This window comes from Maylandia zebra, linkage group LG20 (assembly GCF_041146795.1).
Source record: "Maylandia zebra isolate NMK-2024a linkage group LG20, Mzebra_GT3a, whole genome shotgun sequence".
In the NCBI taxonomy this organism is placed as follows: Eukaryota; Metazoa; Chordata; class Actinopteri; order Cichliformes; family Cichlidae; genus Maylandia; species Maylandia zebra.
Window position 1 is genome coordinate 19,736,041 of NC_135186.1, and position 14,713 is coordinate 19,750,753.

General features: G+C 41.6%; 1 protein-coding gene across 5 annotated transcripts in view; it reads left to right on the forward strand.

Annotated features, from left to right (window-relative positions):
- The window catches only part of vps13d (vacuolar protein sorting 13 homolog D), a 72,847-nt gene that overhangs the window by 49,079 nt on the left and 9,055 nt on the right, over window positions 1–14,713 (forward strand). For all 5 annotated transcript variants that reach the window (XM_014410380.4, XM_014410378.4, XM_014410382.4 and 2 more), the window contains 12 exons: window positions 382–505; window positions 959–1,194; window positions 1,278–1,380; window positions 2,345–2,502; window positions 2,621–2,729; window positions 2,826–2,996; window positions 8,426–8,530; window positions 9,690–9,839; window positions 11,884–12,033; window positions 12,211–12,307; window positions 12,386–12,534; window positions 14,026–14,160. In XM_014410380.4, coding sequence (XP_014265866.1) covers window positions 382–505; window positions 959–1,194; window positions 1,278–1,380; window positions 2,345–2,502; window positions 2,621–2,729; window positions 2,826–2,996; window positions 8,426–8,530; window positions 9,690–9,839; window positions 11,884–12,033; window positions 12,211–12,307; window positions 12,386–12,534; window positions 14,026–14,160 — 1,687 coding nt within the window. The remainder of the gene's footprint in view (window positions 1–381; window positions 506–958; window positions 1,195–1,277; window positions 1,381–2,344; window positions 2,503–2,620; window positions 2,730–2,825; window positions 2,997–8,425; window positions 8,531–9,689; window positions 9,840–11,883; window positions 12,034–12,210; window positions 12,308–12,385; window positions 12,535–14,025; window positions 14,161–14,713) is intronic.

Here is a 14,713-nt window from a genome sequence, read left to right on the forward strand (position 1 = left end):
AGGTAGGAAGATGTCTCGGAAAAAAGGACAGTGGATGTTTTACTCAGATTGTTTAACACAATCTTGGAAATTGAAAGAAATGCGCTGGTATCAATTTTCAAGAACAAGGGTGGTGTGTAGAGCTGAGTGCAAGTTAGAGAGATGGTTTGCACATGGGCAACTGAGAGATGGTGGATACATAAGACAAAGAGTTTGAAGATGGAGCTGCCAGGCAGGAGGAAACCTCAGAGATGATTCACAAATGTAGTGAAGGAGGACATGAGAGGGTGATTGAGACAGAGAAGGATACTGGGGAGCAGGTGTTACAGACAGACAAACAGAAACACATTTCACAATATTTTATGTATTTATTTGATTTTATTTGTATCTTATTTTAAAAAGGGACACACTGGGGAATTGTTTCTTCCTACGGACAGAGATCACCCTCAAGGGAGCCACCTACCAGATCTCCTTTACTGACACTGACCAGCTGCCTCCTCCTTTCCGCATTGACAACACCTCTGAGGTTGGTCCTAACTGTCAGGTGCTACTGTGTTAGTCAGATAAACAACGCCTGTACTCAAAACACTGGACAACAAGTGCTTTTGTCTAACGTTCATGCACACTCTCACACATTAGGTAAACCAAGGGTTCAGTAACTTGCCCAAGGATACTTTGATGTGCTTTGTGTTAAACGACCTGCTCTACCTCCTGTAATGGATAGTATACCAGAGACAAAGGGTCTTATTATTAATTTGCAACTTGGGGGGTGTTGTTCTGAGAGGAATTCAGAATCTTTTTTTGAGATCCATAGCAGTTATGGTCTGGTTATTTGTTATTTCTTATCTTTTTGTGTCCTTCACATGCAAAAGTGTCTGGGTTGGCTTTATTATCTGTTACACGTCTTCAGTAAAAATGAAAGACAAATGGAGCATGAGGTAAATTGTTAGAATAAACTCCTTTGTTTTAATTGTTGCAGGTGCCTATTCGATTCTGGCAGCATGGTGTAGTTGACATGCAGCTGCACACTGAGGTGAAGCCAGGCGCAGTGCTAGACTACGCATGTGATGAGCCTACATTGCCCCCATGCCTCATACTCACTGTGAAGGGAGCTGGATCTTCTGAGGTCACAGCTGACATGAACTTCTTCCGAGAATACAACAAACTCTACTATGAGAACTTCATCTACATCGCAGCCACGCACACTTTCTCACAGTATGGCTGAAGGAATTAAAAAGGACATCATTTTCTTTGTTTTCCTTTTTTTTAAAGTTCAAAGGTTAATTTTGTATCTGCAGGATTGTCGAGAGACGACTTGTTGGGAAGAAGTGTTTGGTGAGCTGTGCTGAACTGGTTCTAGATGTGGACACTAAGACTCAGAGGGTCATCCTGAGGAAGAAGGTAGTATATTTGTTAGGTTATACATTGTAAAATGTAAAACAGAATGCACTGATTTACAAGTCATTTAAGATAGTAATTGATTTATTTATTAGTTATTACCTTTATTTAACCTTAAAGTCTCACTGAGATAAAATCTCTTTTTCAAGGGAGACCTGGCCAGGTTAGCAGCCATATAAACTCAAAATGTCTCAAAATGAATGCAATAGAAAAAGACAAGAGCTACAATATGACGTAGATCCACATTCCCACAACATAAGACTAATGGCCTCTCAAGAAATACGTACAAGTCTCCTCCATCACATTGCTTGTGATAAATTTAAATCTATCAATAGATGTAGCAGCTCTACTTGGAACCCCTCCCGAATTGCTAAGCTTCTCCCCCTGGCTTTAACGAGGGCCAGCCACCCTTTGGAGAAAGCTCATCTAACATCCAAGATCTAATTCTTTCAGTCACTAGCACTTGTCTATTGGTGAGTGTAGCGACTTAGATTGACCGGTCCTTATACAACCGTGCAATGGCTTGAATCTCCAGTCATAGGTGCCCTCTTTTAAAAATGGTCACATTGCTAATATCACACTTTAAATACTACCTGGAATTGTGTTAACGCATTCATCTGTGTGCAGGCTAGCTCTCCACTACTGTGAATAAGCAGCAACCCAGCAGCAAAACTTGCCATCAACTCAAGTTTTATGCACGTGTCAGGCTGATCAGAAAACCTGTTGCCATTATCTTTTCCTGTGTGTGTGTGTGTGTGTGTGTGTGTGTGTGTGTGTGTGTGTGTGTGTGTGTGTGTGTGTGTGTGTGTGTGTGTGTGTGTGTGTGTGTGTGTGTGTGTGTGTGTGTGTGTGTGTGTGTGTGTGTGTGTGTGTGTGTGTGTGTGTGTGTGAGAGAGGAGAGAGGAGAGAGGAAAAAGGAAAATTATAGAAAATTCTAATCATTCTGTTTACATGGAATATTGTGCAGGAACCAGGAAAGCGTTCCCAGCTGTGGAGGATGACTGGGACTGGCATGCTTTGTCATGAAGGTTCATCTCCACCACAGAGCAAACCAGCTCAGCCACGCCCACTGGACTCCTCTCTTGTACTGGACATCGCTGGACTTGCAGCTGTTAGTGACAACAGGTTTGTTCTCTGCAGTTTAAGAATTCTCTCTCAGGAGTAATTTTCAGTAATTTAATGACCCCAGACCGTAAGCTGAGATGAACTCTGGGTGTAAGAGGTATTTCTTTACCTCTCCCAGTTTTGAGCCACTAATGCTGAGGAGGCCAGACTCACGACGCAGCACCACCCAGACATGGTACTTCAGCTCAGGCATGCTGACCTGTGGCCTGCCTCGACTGGTAGTACAGGTAGGTGCACCACCAGCTTAGCTTATTATTGTGCTTGTGTTTTTCCTTTCATGACTTTCTTCAGTTTTACACTATTCGGTGACTGGTACTCTCCAGGTGAAAGGTGGGGTTGCGGGTCTGTATGATGGAGCAGAGGTGGTTCTGGGACCAGATTCTGGACTTCTGGAGCCTAGTCTTGAGCAGCAGTTCATCAACCAGAAGATGAGGCCGGGTTCTGGGGTTCTGTCGGTCCAGGTGCTGCCAGATGGACCCACACGTGTCTTACAGGTGAAAAACCCAAAACAGGAAAGTCTAAAGAAATGACAAAAAGCTGCTCGTAAAGAATTGTTTAGACCAGGGGTCGGCAACCTGCGGCTCTTTAGTCTTTATACTGTGTATAGAGTTTGCAGTTCGTCTTGTAATCGGAAGGTTGCCAGTTCGAGCCCCGACCTGGACAGTCTCGGTTGTTGTGTTCTTGGGCAAGACACTTCACCCGTTGCCTACTGGTAGTGGTCAGAGGGCCTGGTGGCGCCAGTGTCCGGCAGTGTCTCGCCTCTGTCAGTGCGCCCCAGGGCAGCTGCGGCTACAATGTAGCTTGCCATCACCAATGTGTGGGTGGATGACTGAATGTAGTGTAAAGCGCTTTGGGGTCCTTAGGGACTAAGTAAAGCGCTATACAAATACAGGCCATTTACCATGGTGATCTTGAAAAAATATAAAATGATATTTTATTATTTTTCGTTGCTCAAAATAAGAGTCACACTCCCGGCTTCCGCGAGTGTGACTCGGGACTTTCAACCCCAGGTAGGCCAAGTATGGAGAAATGTAAGAAAAGAAAAATATCTGAAGAAAATAGAACATTTAATGATGCCTGGGCAGATTTATTTGCATTTACTTCTGACGAGGCCTGCCAGTATGCCTAAATTCGGACTTTGGATCCACATACGTATTTGAGCAGCTATTCCCCACTATGTTAAAAACAAAAACCGCTCGCGCCTCACAGATGACAGCTTACAGTCTTGCGTAAAGATGAAAGTGACTTCATACAGCCCCGATTTGCAGACGCTGTCCGCAGAGGTTCAGGAGCAAAAGCCCCATTGTAAACATACCACGGCAGACCCAACAATGTTTGCATGAACATGCTTTTTAGCATCTCTTTATTGACCACTTTTCACACACGGTTGCTGTACACATGCAGCTGGCTTTAGCTTTCCAGCACAGAGCCCAACACATAACACAACAGCAGAGAGAGCACAGACTTTAAGGTGGCAAGGCGTCATTGCGGATGATACTCAGGTGCGTCCACCTCTTCTGCAGAGGCATTGCAGGCCACGCCCCGCCATACACATTAACCATTTTTTAGCAGCATAGTGCTTTTTTCCATCCATCTATTCATCCATTCGCTTCCGCTTATCCTTTTCAGGGTCGCGGGGGGCGCTGGAGCCTATCCCAGCGAGAGGCGGGGTACACCCTGCAGGGTTCTCAAAATTTCAAAATTCCTGGTAGCCCTTCGGGCAGGGACTCTTCAGTTTTTGGTAGCCCAAAATAAATGTAAGTAGCCCGAATAAAAAAGAGAGCAATTTTTTGATTGATGTTTTGTTTCCTTTACAATATTATACATTAAAGTATAATATTGTAAAGGAAACAAAACATTAATCAAAAAATTGTTGAAAAACAAATTACAACATTGTATAAAAATTACAATCATCAACTCAAATACTTGGTTCTAATTGAACAGAAATTTCTATGAACTTGTAAGAACTGTGTAGGACATGAATCAGTCTGTGCCAGATCCTGAATTTGAAATTTCCACTGAAGTCACGGGTAAGAGACAAGTGGAACCAAGATCTAGGCCATTTGCTTTTTGAAGTTTGCAAAGACTGCTAAATTTTGCCAGTGGTAGTTCACTCTTTGCAACATAGTACGCTGTTCTAAACAGATTTTTCAGGTTTATTTTTAGTATGTTATTTGCAATTGGTGTTTGTTCTGGGAAAGATATTGCAGACTGAGCAATAATGCATTTCTTGCATTTCTCATGGGTTCTAATGGGGGCCTTTCTTAAAATGACTGGTCCCAGTAACAAAGGCGCTTGTCGACTCAGAAATCGAGAGAAAACCAACAACACACCCGGCAGAACATTATGTTATTTACACGGGTGCACATAAGTGGTCCGCATGTGCGCATTCGCTGTCAAAATAAAAGACGCGCACCAGATAAGGAGTTGCAACGCGCGTTTGCGTCCATATAAAAAGCACTGTTTTTGTCCGCTAGAGTGGGATTTTCACGGCACATTCCACACCACATCTCTGTGCGTTCATCATTTGTTTGAAGCCAGCTCACCTCCTGCAACCACTTTTCCGAGAATACGTGCTTCTTTTGTGGTTCGGACTCCTTCTGACATTTCTTTGGAGGTAGAGGAACACCAAAGTAATTGCTTAAAGGAGCTTCTTCGACATCTTTAAGAGTTTTAAACAAATGTCTGTCCTCCTCCAGAAAATCTTATGTATGCAAACACGCGTTGCAAGTTCATATCTTGTGCGCGTTTTTTTTTTTTTTTTTGACAGCGAATGCGCACCTGCGGACCACTTATGTGCACCCCTGGTTATATAGCTCGTCATATTGCAGCCACAGAAATTCTTTTGTCCATGAAACCATAAAGCTGCTTGTGGTAAGCTTTTCTTTGGCTGTCACTTCTTCACCCTGACCTGTCTTATTTGGCTCAGCAGAACTAAAATATATATCCTGCTGCTTTTACACACGCACTCACATAACGCTCAGCGATTCTCTGCGCGATCAACCTCTCACATGTTTAAGCTTGCTGCGGGAGATTTCACTTGTCATGTTTGCATAGTAAGCTAACGATTGATAAGACGATGTCAGAGGAATTGGTGCACAAATTATCATCACTCACAGATCAGTGCTGTCGCTCTCTATACACAGTTCGCACGATTGCAAAGTGAAAGCAAAAAAACAAGCGCAAATTCAAACGCGATTTCAATATGTCACATATTGACAGTGGCTCACCGATGCCAATGACATAATTACCCAGCTACATTTCTGAAAGAATGCAAAAGCATTGACATATATTTTTCCTTCCTACAATAGCCCGACGGGCAGGGCAGAGATAGATTTTGGTAGCCCGACTGGAAAAATCGCTAGCTCCGGGACGTCGGGCTAGCGATATTGCGAGCCCTGCCCTGGACAGGTCACCAGTCTGTCACAGGGCCAACACACAGGGACAGACAACCATTCGCACTCACATTCATTCACACATTCACACCTAGTGACAATTTGGATTATCCAATCAACCTATCCCCACAAGCTTGTGGGGATAGGTTGCTTTTTTCCAATTATTTTTAAAATTCAGAGCAAGCCCAAAGGTGATATAAGAATGACAGCTCAGTTTTTGTTTGCTACATGGATAATTTAAGTTCAGCCTTTTAATTCATTTAAAAGAGACCTTCAGCTGGATGTCATTCTTTTTTGTAATTTTTTTAAGTGTTCAAAATGTGTTCATTACATGAATTAAATTTTATTTTCTTTGTAGCACTTCGTGAATTTCATAAGCAACACTTTATAGCTGTTCATACAAAGCATAAAGGTAAAAAAAACAATGTATGCAGTGTTATCTTCATTTTAGATGTGAAAAAGTATTTGCGGCTCCCAGTGTTTTCTTTTCCGTGGAAACTGGGGCCAAATGGCTCTTTGGGTCTTAAAGGTTGCTGACCCCTGGTTTAGACAAATAAAAAAACACAGCAATTACAAACAGTTTCACCTAACAGGCTCTTCAAAATAATAACTAAGAAAATGCGTTCTGACAGCTTTTGTTCATCTTAAAAGGTCATACCAATAGTTTAACCTGCTTGTTTGTTGTAGTTTATTGTTGTTTTACCTGGTTTACTAGAAACCACAACGTACCAGGGAGTTATCAATCTTTTCCTCCCTACATGGCAAACTCGCCTACCCTGTAGATTAGGTGCAGTACTCTCTTCTCAAGCAACTTGGTATGTATGCTTTTTTTTTGCGTCTTTAACATACTGTTATAACATCATGATATTGACTTAATGAATGCTCAGTCATCCAGGCAAGAAAATTCCAAAAAGTTGATGCTGTTCATCCGGAGGTTTCGTCAATCATCCAAGTGTCTTCTTCTGTCTCAGCTGACTGCAGGTTTCCACAGCCTTATAAACAGTAAATTTGCACAATGAGTAAAACTAGCACCACTTGCGAAAGAGGAGCGGATCCAACAGAGACTTACAATGCGGCCAGAAGAGAGAAGGATGCCACACCGAAGGGGACAAGTGGGTGAAAAATATGTCTAACAGACAACTCATCCAAGCAGAGAAAAACAAAAGGGTTGAACTTTGCTGTGACACAGAAACAAATCCCTCTAGTGGAACTGATCACAGCCACAGAAACGGCAACATTGCAGACGTGGAGGACGTGTCCCCCGACACAAACAGAGTAGTATACTGTACACTGTTAAGTGCCGGGAGAATTGCCAGAATTTATACATCGGGGAAACCAAACAACCTCTGGCGAAGCAGATGGCACAACACTCAAAAGAGTTAAGTTGTCTTCACCACAGTGGACACTCTTTCAGTGATAAGGGTGTACACATCCTGGACAGGGAGGAACGCTGGTTTGAGTGGGGAGTCAAAGAGGCCATTTACATGAAAAGGGAAAGACCATCTCTGAATCGAGGAGGGGTCCTAAGGGTACATCTGTCACCATCTTGCAGTGCTGTGATTGCAGCCATTCCCCAACTCTCTGTGAACTCTCTGTGGTACTCATGGACATTGATCATTAGTCATTGGCCAATGATCAGTGGTCAGTGACCAGTGGTTGTTCATGCGCAATAATGATCAAGAAACTGACCTCACAGCCCATTTTTCACAAGTGGTGCTTGTTTCAGTCATTATGCAAATGTACTGTTTATAAGGTTGGGGAAATCTGCAGTCAGCTGAGACTGAAGAAGTCACTTGAATGAGTGACGAAAGGTTTCTCCCACTGAAAACGAGATGTCTGGATGAACAGAATCAACTTTTTGGGATCATGTTATTGGGAGCAGGTCTTGACTCATTATCCTGCTCCTGAATATGCTATGGTCAATAGGACACCCCCCAGTAATTGTGTGAATCAGAAGCCTTGGGTACACTACCAACTCACTCATGTTTCCACCCTAGAGACTTGTCAATGTATTCCAGGGGCCAGAGCATGCAACACAAAACAAGTTAGAAACCTCTGACTAACATTCCTAAAAACACTGGTAGCGAACAACTGTGAGCAACAAAATGATGCACGACAGGCAAATCACTTCCTGTGTGAGCGTGCCTTAAGACAAAGAATTGAATGTTCTTGAATGATTTTAACCCATCTGAGCATGTGTTTTTTGTTTTTTTTTACTGAAGGTGGGATGGTAGAGTAACACATTTGATGTTGAAAAAAAATTGCAATTCCATAATACAGTTGTTTTTGCTTTCCAGTCTTTACTTCAGTCATTTATATTTGACCTGACTCCAGATGTTCCAAATCTGATATACAGTCTCTTTGGTTTTTCTTTTTTGTTCACACACTATAAATCTGGTAACTGCTTCTTTTATGATGTACCAGATATTTATCACTCTAATGATCCAAAAATACTTGTGAAAATATCTGAATTTCATATCTGTGAACCTCCTCAGTATTGATTTTGGTTTAAACTGCATTTTTTGCAGATCAGTGACTTCAATCAGAGGAGAATGATGAGGAGCTCACCTAGTACAGAACAGGATCGGGGCAAAGATGACGTGAAGAAGAGAGAGGCTGAGCAGGAGCTGGAGGTAAAATCATTTGAAATGCATCTATTATGCTATAACAAAAATCTTTCACTTCAAGTGTTTATTTGTAGTGTATATATACTTCTCAATTTGGGGATTCAGATATTCTCACAGTTTAAAAAAGTGAATATGTTCTCCCAGCTCTTCATCTTTAAGAACGAAGACTGGAGGCTGTGCTTAAACTACTGGGGGATCACTCTCCACAGCCTCCCTTGAAAAATCTGTTCCATGGTACTGGATAGGAGCACAGCAGAGTGTGACGTACCAACAATGAGTCCCCCTTCCCTCTTCTGAGCTGTTTCTCTTTCCCTCTTTCTTTCTCCCCTTCTTTCCCCCAGTCAAGTCTGTCCCGTATTCAGCAAGTGAAAATAAAATAAACAATAAAAGGTGAATCAAATGGACCATTACGGCAAGGCTGGGATGGTCAATTTGGTAAAGTAAATCTGTTGGGCATCTTTCTTTGCCTTTAGACAATAATTCTGATGGCAAAAGAGCCAAACGGGACAGGCAAAAGAAAAAAAAAAAACAAAAAACAAAAAAAAACTGAGTATTAGCACCTCCAAATTTGAGGCCATGGCCCTTAGCTGGAATAGGGTGGAGTCCTCCACGTGAGCTGCTGCGTCATGTGAAGGAGCTTAAGTATCTCAGGGTCTTGTTCATGATTGATGGGAGAAGGGAGCAAGAGACCATGGCTACAGTGATGCTCTCTGGTCTCTCTTCCTTAGAGATAGGATGAGGAGATAGTCATTTGAGAGAGTCTTAGAGAAGAGCCCCCGTTCCTCGACATCGAAAGGAGCCAGTTGAGGTGGCTCAGTAATCTGGCAAAGATGAAATGGGTGAAATGTTCCAAGCATGTCACACCAGGAGAAAGCCCCTGGATCTGCTGGAGAAATTACATCTCTTGGCGTGTCTGGGAATCCCTCAATGTTCTCCTGGTTATGCTGGATGGGGTGGGGAGAGGGTTGTCTTGCCTTCTCTCTTCCTAGCCCTACAACTCTGCCCTGAATAAGAGAAAGATGGTGAATGTGTGGATGAATATTATCTTATTATTTTCTAGAATTTTTTACATTGTTGCACTGGTCTTGGTTAGAATAGGCTTTCTAGAAAACCTTAAAATGGTTCATCTAGGAATCATACACTTCTTCTCTGTAATTATACCCAGGTGTTGGTGAACTTGGAGGAGGGGCTAGGGCTGTCTCTGGTCAACAAGGTTCCTGAGGAGCTTGTTTTTACTACGCTGTCTGGTATAGATGTCCACTTTACTCGCACTGCTGCCAATGAAGTGTTGGAGCTGAGCATCCACAATATACAGGTGAGCTTACTGCACATTTGGAAATATTTACAGTACTTAATAAACGCATTGGAGGACCACGCAGTGTGAGGTTTATTCCAGAGCTACTTTAAACGAACTGTTTCACATGCTCAGGGTAGCTTTCCATTATCTGGACTCACTTACCCAACACTGACAGTCAGGATAAGTTTCACACAAAGCTGGCTATCAACGTTAACACAAGGTTTCACTAATCTGTTTTTTTTTTCTCTTAGTTGTAGCCTCTGTGGTGTATGATAGTCTGGGAGGAAGCAAAAATTACCATGGCAACATACTGGTTTACAGTAGGAATTAAACCACCTTCGTAATACATAAAACCCAGCTTACATAAAACCCTAGAGTAAAACAGTTTTCCAGCTTCCTCTCTCTAGTACAGGACACCGCTCTGCAGTCAGGTCTCATGCCTCCCCTGACACCACACCCTGAACCCACTGCTCCACTTCTGCCCTGCAGCTGAGCCATAAATCACTTAAATTTGAATTCATGTTATTAAAAGATGCATAAATGACTTCAATTAAGCAACCAAGATTTTATTGAAATGTGTACTTTCAGCTTAAATGGGTGGCAGAATGATACAGTGGTTAGCATCATTGCCTCACAGTAAGAAAGTCCTGGGTTAGAGTCCAGACTAGGGCCTTTCCATGTGGAGTAAATGGGAAATGGACTGATTCTTATATACTGCTTTTCTACTCTACCTGAGCACTCAGAGGATTTTATACAACTTGCCTCATTCAGCCATTCATACAGGCACTTTTTTCTATGCTTCCGTGCTTTCTATCTAACACATACATTCATAGGCACAAGCCCCACATGACCTTGAATTCAAATAGAGCGGTTGATAATATAGATAAATGAATGCAAAAGATGCTTCATTTTACATTCATGTGGTATACATGCTGAAAGTTAAGAAGGAAAATTGTTTGATCCCCCTCTGAATTTGTAAGTTCACTTACAAACAAAAGAAAAGTCTCTAAATTTTGTGGTAGTTTAATTTTATTGGAGAGACAGAATATAAACCAAAAATCCAGAAAAACACTTCATATAAATAACAGTCAAGCACAGACGTGGATGCTTTGGAGTTGTTTCTCTGCTAAGGGTACAGGGTGACTTTGTTGTATTGAGCGGCCAATGTATGGGATCGTGTACAGTAAAATCTTGGATGAGAACCTCTTTCCCTCGGCCAGAGGGCTGACGATGGGTCATGATGGGTCTTCCAGCATGACGGTTATCCAAAACATACCAACAACATAACCTAACAAAGGAACAGCCAGATAACAAGCACATTAACATCATGGAGCCAGTCTCCAGACCTCAGTACTAGAGAAAATGTATGGAGGGAGCTAAAGCTTCAAGTTGCCAAACGGCACCAAGAAACCTAAAGGAATTAGTGTTTCTGTGGAGATCCCCCATCTCCACAGAAACACTAATTCCTTTAGGTTTCTTGGTGCCGTTAGATGTTTAATAAGATGTTTCTTGTAGGATTTTGACCCCCCCCAGCCAAAATCCTACAAGAAACATCTTATTGCTGTGTTTGTGGTTTCTAAGTCATTTTAGCTTAGGCATCAAATACTTAATTCACTCAATGACATACAAATCAATTCGTAACTTTTTATGAAATATGTTTTTAAATCAAAATTAAGCTGCCATAAAAATGAGAGATTTCACATCTTTGTATTGTAAGTGAGCAAATTTACAAATAATTATTTAACTTGCTGTACTTGTGAGTCTGATAAGTGCATCTGGAAAGTATTCACAACATTTAACCTTTTCCAGATGTTGTCATATTATTCCAAAATGGATTTATTTATTTTTTTAATTTCACATTTTTACACACATACCTTATAATGACAAAGGGAAAAAGTTTTCTTGAAATTCTTGTAAATTAAAATCTGAAAATAAAAATATAATATGTACATAAGTATTCAGTCTGACACTGTGCTGTGAATGCTTTCCTCATGAACTTGTTTATGTAGTAAATGTTTCGCTAACTCTATAAATACTCTTTCTGTCACATTGTGGTTATCAGGTGGATAATCAGCTCTTGGGTACCACTCATCCTGTCATGCTGTGTGTGACTCCCAGTTCCAGTGAGAGCAGTGTAAGTGACAGTGGCCCAGCGATGCAAGTCAATTCAGTCAAGGTTCCTAGCAGCCTCATGCTTACTGACCTCTACAAGGTGAGTACCACACAGTGCTCCATCACAGGTGATCACTGGGGACTGTAGAAAAGTAAACTGATGAAACTGTCATAAAGTATATTTTTTAACTTAATCTTGATATTTTTTTTTAGAAAACATATAGCTTTGTTGTACCAGAATCTTGTGACTAAAGATGTAACCATGATATATACGCAGCACCTGATGGTGACAGCTCGTCACTTCACTGTCATAATTGAGGAGAAGTTGCTGCTCAAGCTGCTCAGTTTCGTTGGATATGGACAGACAGATGCTGGTGGGTCTTTGTTTCAGCATCATTGTTAATAGTGGTAAGAGGCTCACCGCAAAACTGATCATTTTTATCCTTATCCAGAGCTGGAGAAGTTGGATGAAAACCTCCGTGACAAGCCCAACGAGGACACTGGACCTCACAAACGGTACTACTTTGAGAATTTGAAGATCAGCCTTCCTCAGGTCAAACTGAGTGTCTTCACCTCTCACAAGCTGCCTGCTGAACTCAAGGTAACCAGACACTGATCTTTTTTTATAACCAAGCTTGAAATCATTCTGATAATGCAAAGTGGCGGTGCCTTTGATAGAGAGCAACATGTCCAAAAACCAAAGCTTAATGGTAGACATAACCACTCAAAAGTTTTATTTTCTTAAAGCAGTTGCTCAGCATTTTGAGAATATTTTCTTCTTTTCCTTAATATGCTGTTTACATGTAAATACAATTTAATTAACCTAACCAAGTATAAAAATTGGAGTAGCTTGGATCTTTATAAATAATAAAGCTAAATTAATTGTTTAAAGTTGAAAACGTCTTTGTAGGGCAGATGAAATCTTAAAGGATTGATATAACAGTAGACAGGCACCAGTTCTGTGTAGCTCTCACTCGTGCTGCCAACAGCAGCAATATTTAGGTGGGAGATATCCACATGAATACTAGGACACAAGGTTTCCAACCAGAACATCGTATTCTGTCACAGGAGATCAGTGCTTTTCATTTCTTACATTAAATACTTAAATACTTATAATGTTATGTGTGATCAGCTGGTTTTCACACCATAAAATTGTGACTTTGCCGATTATTAATTAATTTATTTTAAAGCTGTCACCATATTGGGTTTTGGAGCCTGGAGAGTACATCTGGAGCTCGATATGGAGTGCTACGTTATCAGCTAACAGTTGGTAGCTCATTTACCAAGGGGCATCTATAAACTGCTTGATGCAACACATGCACACACACACACACACACACACCTGTGCATATCTGCTGATTAGATAAATCTGTTAAAATAGTACCAAATGGCGCCAAAAACCCAAACGTTGTTAAAAGGTCCAGATCATTGACAGTTAGCCGAGGTGAAGTCAGACAGCTGCTAGCTAAAGCACTACACAGGTACACCTGGCAATCCAAGCAGCCAAGCCACTGACTAACCAACGTCCAAATGGGAGATTTATCGTAAAAAACACATTACTTCCCATATAGTTGTTACTAGGGAGAGATGGACGGCAACATATTTTTTTACCAAGCTGTTTTGTATCAGGCTGTCCGTGGGCCCCTGAGGCTGCCTTTTGTTTCAGACCACCACTCCCAACAAACATAGATGTTTACATCAGCGCTGTAACTTGCACTATTTTATCAACCGATTCACACTATAAACAGTGTTTGCCTCTTATCTGTATTTAATTATTTAATTTAATAACGGTACAGTACTCTTGGTAACCATTGTCCTTCATGTAAATATGTAAAAATTGTGCATGTTTCTGTTCTTTGTCATGTGTACTGTTTGTTTGTATATGTGTCTTTCTTGCTGCAGTTACACCCAAATTTCCCCTTGTGGGACAATTAAAGGATTATTCTATTCTATTCTAATGTGGTTAAAGCCTGACTTTGCAGGCACTCTGCATTTGTGGCATAAAACAATTCAAGTATCTGAGAGCTGCCATGCTACTGCCTCATATTATTACATGATTTGTTTTTCTTTTCCTTTTTTTTGGTCATTTTAGGCCCTGAAAGGTACCCTGGGCTTTCCTCTAGTTCGCTTTGAAGATGCAGTCATCAACATGTACCCATTCACAAGAGTGCATCCCTATGAAACACAGGAGATCATCATCAATGACATCCTTAAGCACTTTAGAGAGGTAACAGGCTTTATATACGTGTGTGTGTGTGTGTGTGTGTGTGTGTGTGTGTGTGTGTGTGTGTGTGTGTGTGTGTGTGTGTGTGTGTGTGTGTGTGTGTGTGTGTGTGTGTGTGTGTGTGTGTGTGCGCGCGCGTGCTTAGCATAGTGGTAAGAATGTCTGTATCAAGTAAGGGTCCCTAGGCTAGAACTCCCATGCTAACCAATCCTACCTCTGATATGAGCGAGAGACTGAAGCCATACCGGCTCAGACGTCGCCCAGATTAATAATGTCCCGCGTCAGGTGTTGAGGAACCAGGACACACTGATGAGAAGTGAGCTTCTGGAGCAAGAAGGTGCAAGTAGACAAGAGATGAGAATAGGACACTGTTGGAACACTACTATACAAGTAACTCCAGTGGAAGTGGTCACATGAACATGATGAGGGACCTATGGAATCTTCGATATCCAGCATCCAGTTTGATGGCAAAACAACTAGTAGCTCAGTGTTCCAACATTCAGAAGAAGGTAACTGCTCTCACTGTAAGAGACTGACGAGGTACAACAAAAATGCC